The sequence below is a fragment of the Crocodylus siamensis genome, chromosome 2 (assembly GCF_052110815.1).
Source record: "Crocodylus siamensis isolate JL-2025a chromosome 2, ASM5211081v1, whole genome shotgun sequence".
NCBI lineage: Eukaryota > Metazoa > Chordata > Crocodylia > Crocodylidae > Crocodylus > Crocodylus siamensis.
Window position 1 is genome coordinate 252,398,193 of NC_143396.1, and position 10,688 is coordinate 252,408,880.

General features: G+C 40.0%; 1 protein-coding gene across 1 annotated transcript in view; it reads left to right on the top strand.

Annotated features, from left to right (window-relative positions):
• Nucleotides 1-3,386, top strand: part of LIN52 (lin-52 DREAM MuvB core complex component) — a 71,704-nt gene extending 68,318 nt beyond the window's left edge. The window contains exon 6 of the mRNA XM_090033661.1: nucleotides 868-3,386. Within this exon, the coding sequence (XP_089889787.1) occupies nucleotides 868-923 (56 nt within the window). The 3' untranslated portion in view covers nucleotides 924-3,386. The remainder of the gene's footprint in view (nucleotides 1-867) is intronic.
• Nucleotides 3,387-10,688: the final 7,302 nt, after the last annotated feature.

Below are 10,688 nucleotides of genomic sequence, written 5' to 3' on the forward strand. Positions count from 1 at the left end.
CTTATCCTTGTTTTGGGACAAAGATAGTATTAGGGTTGGTGTGCCAAAGCCTGGGCTCACAAGTCAGAAATGTTTCAGGTAGGAAAGTGGCTGCGTAAACCCTGTTTTAATACAGCAACTAGAGATTGATGGTGCCAAGAGTGAGAGAGAGATGCATAAACCTTGCCTCACTGTATTAAACATCGAAGGTCTGACAATGCAGAGAGGGAGAAGACCAAAGCTCTATAAACTCTACTTTATTACACCATCCATAGATGAACTACATTGAGGGAATATAAACTCCATTATATTACAGCATCCAGGGACTAGCAGTGCCAAAGGAGAAAGAAAATGCTGTCTAATTTCTGTTAAAGATCATAGCATGTTAGGGACCGATAATCCTGAAATAGAGAGAGGTAGAGTTTAGTAATTTCTGATGGATTATAAAATCCTGGAACAATTGCACTGAGACAGTGTGATAGAGCTGTGGATTACACCATTCAGTGATTGATAGTGCTAAGATGAAGGGGGAGATTTTACATGAGCTTGAGGCTATCTACAGTAAAAATAGAAAGTGTTGATTGTATGTAATGAGACAGCTCATAAAGATTGTTGCTGAGCTTTGAAATTTCTACCCAATGCCCACATTTTCCAGACTGTCCAGAATTCAAGCTGTGGTATAGATTTATTTTTTTTGTTTAAAAAAAAAAAAAATCCTTGGGTTATCTGTTAGCACAGGTATACAGCTCTAAATGAATCACTACCTTCTGGTCAAATACCACAAATTACCTCATTTTAATTGTTTGTTTTCATAGAATCATAGAAAAATTAAGGTTGGAAGGGACCTTAGGAAGCCATCTATTAATTTCTTTTTCCTTGCCATTTCAGCTAGAGAAATGACTCGAGGGAAATTCCTAAACATCTTGGAGAAACCGAAGAAGTAGCTTCTGCTTCTGAAACTTGGGCAAAAATTACCCCTGAATGGATCGTCTTGCCTGTCACTTGCAGACCAAGTGAAACGCCACAACTTCCCAAAGGGAAAGACAAAGCTTTTTGCTCTAGATCAACAGAAGTGAACCTCTCTATAGCTTCCTTAGCTCATCTCCTTACTGATGAGAAGCACTCCAGATGCTGTTCACAAGGATTGCCAGGGATTCCATCAATATTGCAACTTCATCAACCAACCTTTACATGCCTGTCAGGAAAGCTTGGCCTTTTGCCCAGGCTGTGGCAAACTTGTACAGCAGTTTTTCTACAGATCATTTAAAGTGAATATCCCCAATATCCTCATTTGGTTACTGGGTCTATGTGATGCCAGCCAGAATATATCATGAAGCATTGGCCCTTTTATATGCCTCTCTTGCCTTAAGAACATGGATTTCATATGTGCCGTTTCCATGCTGAAAGATACATGCCAGGTTCTGGACAAAGGCGGTTCTGGCCTTGGTTAAACTGAATCTGCAGGATTGTATTCTGCTTAGAAGGAAGGTGGAACATGGTCTGTTTAGTTTACCATGGTCTAATTAGATTACCGTTATTTATTCCCATCAGAGAAGGATGTGCTGCACTCACACAACATCATTTAGTCCTATCTGCACTCCTGTATTTCATTCTGTAAATGTATCAAGTACTGCGTTTACAGAGAGCTTCACCATAGTGCTAAACATTTATATGTTTTCTTGTTAAATGTGGGCTGATGAACCATGGGGAGTAAATAAGGGAAGATGTTTGTTATTGTATCATGAAATTGAATATCTCTGTGGGAGCTTTTACCAGGATGCAAACAGCTCTCTCCATCACTCTCAGCAAACCAGCTCAGGGAGAGTCCAGCTGAGGTACTGAAGAAAGTCTCTTAAGTTTGAAGGGCCATAATGTTTTCAGTAACAGCAAGCTCCATGGTCTAGTTAACAGCTATGGCAGGGAAACTTCAGAGACAGCATCTGCATGCTTACAGTTTTAAAGATGAAATTTTTTCTTCCACATTATTAGAAGACCTCAGCCTCAAAATTTGCTTTGCCAGCAAACATACGATGTCATAGTAAAAGGAGAATCTTACGCTATCTGGTGTCCTTCAGGGCCATGTTCACTTAGTATTTGCATACTTCCTGGTGCCTTTCCTCCTTCAGCAGGCTGCTGTGTAATCATCCTGGGTAATTTTTTTAGGCTTTTTTTCCCTCTGTGAAGACAAGTAACTCTCATTTCATTTTGTTCCCATTTTCTTGGTAAAACTGCATCTTTAGCATTAATAAGGTCATCATTCTCTCTAAACTAAAATTTAGTATTGGGCAATGGCAGTTTTCTCTGCCTGGCCCCCCCGTCCAAATTATTTCATGCCTGTTTTCACCCTTTACATTTAGTCATTTCTGCAGAGACCTGGTAGGTGTGACTTGAATCAGGTCTATACTTGTTATAACATCATTAACAGTCTGTCCTTGGTGCATTTTGCCACTCTGTTCTTGGGGAGAGTTGCTGTTTTTAAGCCCAGTGTTCTTCAGAAAGGAGTTGTGTCTCTGCTCAAGTGCAACCTTCACTGAATGGTTACTAAAATGTTTATAGCCTTTCCATCTTTGGGTCTATGAACTCCACTGTTGTATTAACTAGTGCTAAGTTAGGTTTGGACAGCTCCTTTCTCCTAAGCTAAAGCAGTGTTAAGACACAGTCCTGAAAAGACATATTCAATTACTTAACTTTTAAGCATGTTAGTAGTACAGCAGGACTCCCTGGATCTATTTGCATGCTTATGATTTTGTGGGATTGGGGCTTAACAGCTACACGATCTCTTGAGAGGATGGGGAATGCAAAAGTAGAATATGCCTGGAAGCTGAGAGTAGGGAATCGAGACAGGGAAGGAACCTTCTTACTTGCTGATCAGAATTAATAGAGATGTAGCTTTTAAAGTATTAATTTAAATTATACTTTTTGTGGATATTATTAACATTCATGTATTTAGTTTGCATGTATTTTGTATGTATGTTTTGCATGGCCCATAAAGTAACCAGTCTTTTAATCCATTGTTGTATGTTTTGGAGGTCAGTCACACTAACACAGTAAGAAATTGAGAAGCATAGGGGAAGACATGAGAAATCTGCCACAAAATCTATGTACATTTTATGATCTGTCTGGTGAGGAATTTTATACTCATAAGTAGTTTTTACAGTTCTGGGGAAAAAAACGCTTTTCTCCTACCATCCTCCTGTGCAGCAGTATGTATTTTTTAGTGGTGGGGTGGTAAGTAATATATGCTGTAGAATTGGAATATTTATTGGCTTTGTATTTGTCGTCTGTAGAAATGAATAAGGGATGTATTTTTATAGGAAATATTTACATGTATTTTTGTTTGTTAGCCAAAAGATTATAATCTGTCTGTTACTGGTTTGTGGTTTCATAATAAAGAAGTGCAAAATGTTTGGAATGGTTTTTGGTTTTCTGAAATACCCCTCTGATATGAAAGCTGTGACCTAGCTACTAAGGTAATACACCTTAGCTATAGGTTCTCCTCCACTATTATCATTACTAGAAAGCCATTTTATGCGTTCCAGTTTGGGGCCCAGTGGGAGTTCTCTTCCTGTCAGTAGATACTCTGGCAAAAGACAAAAACAGCTTTTAAACACCCTTCCAGAATTTCATTTCTTTGTGCTCTGGTGTTTTTCTGAGTCTTGGAACAAGGAACAATTAAAGCAGTAGTAAAAAGTTTGCATTTTTGAAGTGATTATACTGACAAAAACATCAACAAACAATGTGAAAAAATAAAGGGTCTAATCTGCAAAATGAGAGTTAGAGAAGTAGATCAAAACTTTGTATATGTTACATTAGTTAACATCAGATGATCCTTGTTGTATAAACCACTGTCATTTTTCATTATGTTTAAATGTTATTCTAAGATCCCTAGAAATAAAGTGTTGTTTTATATGTTTATTGTGCCTTTCAAATGTTACTTTTTGCACATCTGATTGCATTAGCATGCCATGTCTAACAGCATCTTCTGTTTTCAACACTGAAATGTCAAAGAGAAGGAGAATCCATAGACTTGTGTAGAGGTGCACCAATACATTGGTCCTGTATCAGATTGGCACTGATATAAGGAAAATTGACAGCATAGGCAATCAGCTTTTTTTTGATTTACATGGCCAATAAATGTGCCATGCATGTGTGCAACCACTGCACAGCACACTAGTAGCAAGGCACGCAGCCAGGCAGCATGGAGAGCAGCCAGGTCTGGCTGATAAGTCTGTTGTGGTACAAGGGGTGGGGGAAGGGAAAAAGAGGGGAGGGAGGGGGTGGGAGTGGGGCAAGCACTGCCTGGCGGGGGACAGAGCTGCAAGCAGCTCATCTGGGGGATGTGGGGAGCGGGTGGCAGCTCCTGCTGCTGCACGCACCCCAAGAGGGCATGGGAGGTATGTGCCCCTGGATCTACGTTCAGAGTGAGGGCGAGCTGGGGCTGGGGATGGTGCCAGGCTCTTCTTGACAGGGGGGCTGGGCCAGGCTGCGCTCAGGGTCGGCAGCACTGGGGTTGGGAGGGCTATGGCAAACTTCGGGATGAATGTAGCCTGGCCCAGCCCCCCCCCCCGGGAAGAGCTCAGTATGGCCCTGGACCCAGCTCACAGCAGCAAACAGCTTTTGCCCCACACACAGATCTGGGGGTGCATGCCCCCCATGCCCTCCTGGGGTGTGTGGAGCCTCTCACAGTTCCATCCTGTACCTTGCCCTGTCCCGGCTGGGCAGCCCCTGCCCAGGCCCCACTCCCTTCCTTACCACAGCTGCCTCAATCTGCCCCCCATTCCCCTTCCCTCCCCTACCCCTCCCACCACAACAGACTTACCAGCCAGATGCTGCCAGGTTAGATATTGGCAATCAGATTGGTGTTGGTTAATATGGCTCGTTAAAAAGTGGCCATTGCTATTGGCCCAAAAAATCTGTATCGGTGCACCCCTAGACTTGTGTGAATTAACTGAAAGACTAGAAAGGCCCTGATAACAGATTCCACCTCATATCGTTCAGTATATTTTTTTTATTTCTACCTTGTTCATGAGCATCAAGGGCTGAATATATATTTCTTACTAGATTAAGGTGCAAATTGGGAGAGGAGGGGTTTTTTTGGGAGTAGAGTTAATGTTTTGAAAAACAGTCTTTTTTCAGACCAGGATTATAATTTTAATGTAGGTGTCTTCTGAAAGAAAGAGGTCTGTAGCTGTCATCTGCTGGACTAAATTGCAAATATATTCCTGTTATTTACTTCATCCCTCTGAAGGAAAGTTATTTTAATCAGCATGCTGAGCCCAAAAAGGTTTCACTCACTGGATCTTCATCTGTCTGAAAAGGGCAACATGGTAACAAAATATTCAGTGGACACCCTCAGCAAGAGGTCCAGTGCCCCATTCTGTGGTCTTAACTCTTCTAGAGATAAAACTCTTCAAAGACTGCCACAAAAGAAGAATAGAAGCTACTTTTAGTTTTGATCTAAAAGTAAGGGGTGTTCAGCTCAGTGAAGAATGATTTTATTACACACAGGAAAAGCTCCCTATGAACTTCCATAAAATTCATGTATCATTGTCTTTCAAAATCTTTAAAATTGTCCTTTCCCATGATGATTACAAGGAATTCAGGTAAATTATCTGAAAGTTATTCCTATTATTCTAACCAGCATTGTCTAGCTGTTTCTTGAGCTTCTTGTATTGTTCCCTTGTATATTGCCTTATATGTCAATTGAAGTTCTTTGGGGCAGGGGATTTTCTTTTGTTCTGTTTGTACAGCCCCTAGGACAATTAAGTATTCGTTTCTTCCAAATTATAAAAGAGCATTGGATTCAGGCACTCTGGTCCTTCATGATGTGTATCACATAGCTCATAAATTAGTGCTAACATTTCTTAGTTGAATTAATCAGTCTCTATCTCAGACTGTTTTCTTACCACTGTAGCCGATTATGCTGCCATAGATTCTTGACTTGCTTGACCAGTTGAGACTGTATGTTAGTTGATTGCTCCCTGGGAGGTTCAAGACATCATCTTCCTGAAAAGTGAAGAAAGTACACAAAATGTGGATGTTGGACTGGATTTAATTCTTGCTTGTGTCTTTCAAATTTTATTGTAGCCTGTGATGTTTTCTGGAAGATCAAATTTAGATTCATTGTAGTATTTCAGATAGTTTGGACTACTCTTGATTTCTGTTTAAAAAAATAAACACAATTGGCCGATATCTTTTCTGCTTGCCACCCATCCAGGTAAAAAAAAAGAATAAAAAACCCTTCTGTTTCTATTCATCATGCAGGAAAAAGATTTTAAGGCCTTGATCTATTGCTTTACGTACATTCAAGTAACATCAAATTTTAGGATTTGAATTTCATATTTTCCAAGCTAATGAAATCACTGTTGAGATTCTAGGAGAATGCTCTTCTTCATGCTGTTATTTTCTGAAGATTTTATTAGTACAAATATGAATAAATAGGTTGAGGTCCAAAGCTTCATGATAGAACCTCCTTACATAATGTTTTACAAGGAGCTCTCTTCTCACATGAGTTCTCAATTAGACTGATTTTAAGTGAACTCTTTTAACTAATTCCTGTATTCCCTGTGCCCTAAACCTATTGGATAATGTTAATTTCTAAGCTGTACAAGGAATGCATGCCCTTAGTTATCATGTGGAAACGGAGTCTTTCCTTACTGTCTTAGCCTATTTGAAGTATATTGGTAAGAACATAGCATAAATCAATTTGTACCTAGCAATTGTCTCGCTGGATTAAATTATAAATAAGTACTTATTATGACCTTGCAGGTTTTTCATAACTTGAAGGTCTTGGATCACATTCTGATAAGTTTAAAAGCAGTCTTTATAATACGTTTTAAGAAACATTTGCACATAGATACTAACATGATGGAAGCCATAAGTGAAAATTGCTTCCATTACCAAGATATGCAAGGCTGATTACATGGAACTCAGTTTACGCATTAATCCAGCATTGCTATCCTGATTTGGCTTCCAAATCCAACGCTCTTCCAAAATCTTTAACACTCTGTAGACTCTCTTACTCGGATGCTTGTTAAAGCCACGTAGTCTCTTGTGTCGGGATCTACAGCAACAATATTAGAAGGAAAAAGAAAGTTACTTATCAGTAACTAGATTTTTGGTTATGATTTACACTGAACTACTTGTGCCTCCACTTATCTCACACCTTTAAGGATTCTGAAAAACAAATGAAGGATTTGAGGAATGGTTAGTCTCACTGCCTTTTATGCACCTGTGAACCAAACATTCAGTGCCCTAAGGGGCCTGTCATGTGGTTCCCATGCCCATTACTTCCTAGAGAGTTCTGAGTCTGTGATGTATGAAGAGGTGTGTATTCCAAAAATGATTATCTATGTGGTAGCTAATGAAGAAGAGTTACTTCTTTCTTCTGCTGGTAGAGAACTAGTGTAATTTCTAGGTGATTCTTCTGAGTTTGGGGTGAGGATTATAAAGTGATGGGAAGAAAATTTCCAGAGCAAAATCAGCTTCTGGCGCCTATGTTTAGCTCTTCTGTGTACAGCATGGAAGAACTGTTAAACTGTGGCCTATTGAGTGGTATTTGTGAGGCTCCAGTCCTGGGCACTGATGCCAGACTTCCCACCCATTCAGTGCTTCTGGCTGTTTCTGTTCTGGCTCTATGCAGCAACATAGCAAGAGTCCCCTTTTCATCAATTCTGACTGAGCATTACTTCTTTGGTGGTTGAATCTTCCTCTTCATCTGTTTTAGGTATCAGCTGGCATTTTTTCTCTGCATGTTGGACCATAATTGTTCATTCTTCTACTAGCCAGAAAAAGGTTCTTGCCCCTCCTGTGATAAACTAGAGGAGTGTTTGTTCTTGCTACATCACAGAGTAAAGAATTTACTTAACCATAATCACCTTGGTTTAAATCTTGGTATTTGTAGACCAGGAGAGATTTTGTTTTATTACAGTGAAACTGGCTGAAGCAATAGGACCTTTTTACCCAGGTTTAACTTGTTCAGACTTACAAAATTCCTCCTTTGTATGGAATCTTTCCTGTCTGCAAGCATACATCGTTGACATCACAGTTGAAATAACATGTTTATAAACACAAGGGTTTAGTTCACCACTTACAAGCAGTTACTGAGGAAGTGGGCTTTCCTTGGCTTTTCTAAAAATGTGCTTCTATTCCCTAAAGAATGAGTTACAAATATTTGTTTTCAATATCCACTTATCAATACCACGGCCTTACAAAACAAAAGCTTTGTGGAGCTGCACACCTTCACAGTAAGAGCTCACAATACTATGATAGAAATTCTGGAGTGAGCAGCTGAAACAATTTTATCCTTAAAACATACAGCATTTAAATGATAAGAAACTGGATCTGATTCTGCAAACCCATAATTGATGACCCAAATTTCAGTAACACTCAGAGGTTGTGAGGAAGACCTTGAGTAACCTGTCATTTCTTAAAAACATCATGGTGTCAAACCTTTTGTCCCAGCTACCATTTTACAGTTTCAAGCCTATCTCAACAATGAGTAGAGTGATAGATGAGCAGTGATATTCTGGTCCTATTGGCTGAAGGGTAAATCTCCCACTGACTTAAAAATGACCAGCGTTTACCCCTGGCTCTGTAAATGATGAGCCTTTATATTTCGAAAGCTCAAGTAGAAGGCCAGGTCTTTTTGAATCCTAAAACCCTTGGCTTGGGGAAGAAAGCCACTGTAGAGAACTAAGATGTTATGAGCCCTTGGTCCTAACATACACACGCATCAGGGCTTTTTGTTCTCTTAAAAGCAAGACAAATGCAAAAAGCTAAGCTGAGGCAGAGTTGTGGAAAATTATTTAAGTGTAGGTCAGGTTATTTGAAAGCTTGGGTTCCCATAGTAATATGAACCAGTGACCATCTTTTCACAAATGTTAAGAAAGACTTTTAAAAGCATAACCTACAATGCTATATACAGGAAGCTGATGTGCCCAAGTTGACCTCTGAGTCACTGGAATTCTCAGCATGGGGCAAGCTCTTCACATTTAAACTTAATTATCCACTGAAACTACTGATTTTTAGACTTGACTTTCTTCAGTGTGCAAAATGACTGACTCTGAAAGGGGAGTTTTCTTGTTGGGCTTGTGATGTTGACCTCTGACCTGGATGCTGACTCCTGCAACACAGATCACTGGCCAGCAAAGCTGGAATGCTCTCTGCTTCTCCCTGTTGTAGACATGTGGTGGAAGGAAAGGAGGTGCATCTGAAGCATCCTATTAATTACTGGCCAAGACTATGGCCAAGTGGTCAATAAGAATTGTCTCTTTTCTTGCAGTGACAAGATCTCTGACACCTGAAGGGAGAAAGTACTTGACTGCAGAACACTTGGCAAGATCACTTAATAGCAGGAGCAACAGCATTCGTAGACATGTATTAATATGGCATTATTAACTCTTAAGCTTTAGGACATTTGGGACTCGAGAAGGATTTTTCCATCCCATCCAAACCCTTGTGTTCATGGCACTAACCTATTGTCTAGATCTATCATGGCAGGACTTGTGCCTTCTTTTGAAGCAACTATTATTTGCTGCTTCTAGGAGACTTCTGCTCCTATTTATATTGCAGGGGAGCCCAACCTTTTCTGGGTAATGTAGAGTCACTTAGGAAAAGACAATTTTTGTCATAATGCACCTACAATATAGACATCATGGGGAGAAGTGAAGGACTATATCCAGCTGCCTCTGTAATGAGCCATCACTAATTTTATTGGTTTATTTTTAAATACAAATGATCCTCATTTGCCATTCTAGCTAATCATCTGCTCCTATCCATTTCCTATAACTGCTAGTTGTCCCCCTTGCTTTCCTGCTCCCCAGGTACATTGTCTTATTTAGTACTGTAAGATGAATAGAAAGAGTATGGGATCAGTTGAACCAAAAATCTAATTGCATATAGCAAGACCTATCAGCTCAGTTTTCAGATGGTATAAGTATGTAGCAAATTGCAATCAAGTCTAGAAGCACATCTTTAATAGAGCTGCTTCAAATATTTTCAACAGACTTTTTTTCCCCTGTCAAAAAAGGCCACTTAGTTGCTACCAAAATGCTTTGCTTTGTACTTCTGTACAATGCTTTGTACTTCTATACAATAGTTCTGATGAGCTGCAGACTTACTCAAAATGATAGGATCTCATATAAGAATTGCCTTTCTATCTGATGTTTCTGAGTGTGAATGCTAATGAGAAATCATGGGTGCCTGTCCCACTGAGAAAATGCAGTGGCCTGGCTCTGTCTATGGGCCCAATGTTAGTGGTAATTTTGCATTTCCTTTAAAGCAGCAGAACATCCTAGAGAGGTAAAACCCCAGTGGTAGATCTTTGTGGTTATTTACACCCCAATCTCTCTAGCTGCCATTTTTTCTTCAGGATTCAGTGTTGTCTCTTCCTCAGTGCAAAAGCCAAGAGATTGCAAATCCACCTCTGCTTTGTAATGAATTTTAGACTGCACTTCCCTGTGCTCTAATGATATTGTACAAATGTCTGAGTGAGAGAGGAAAAGGCCTTGATGAATGGAAAAGGGAGATGCAGCCCAATGATTAGGGAAGGACCATAGGGAAGGTGGGCTGATGGCTTACAGTGGAGAGGATGAGGAAGGTTGGGGACAGTCTTTGTCATTAGCAATAGTTAGTTGATACCAGGCATTTTGACCTTTTCCTTTTGGTGTCTGGTCTGCAGTTGTCAGGCCCCACTAGCTAGGCTGCTT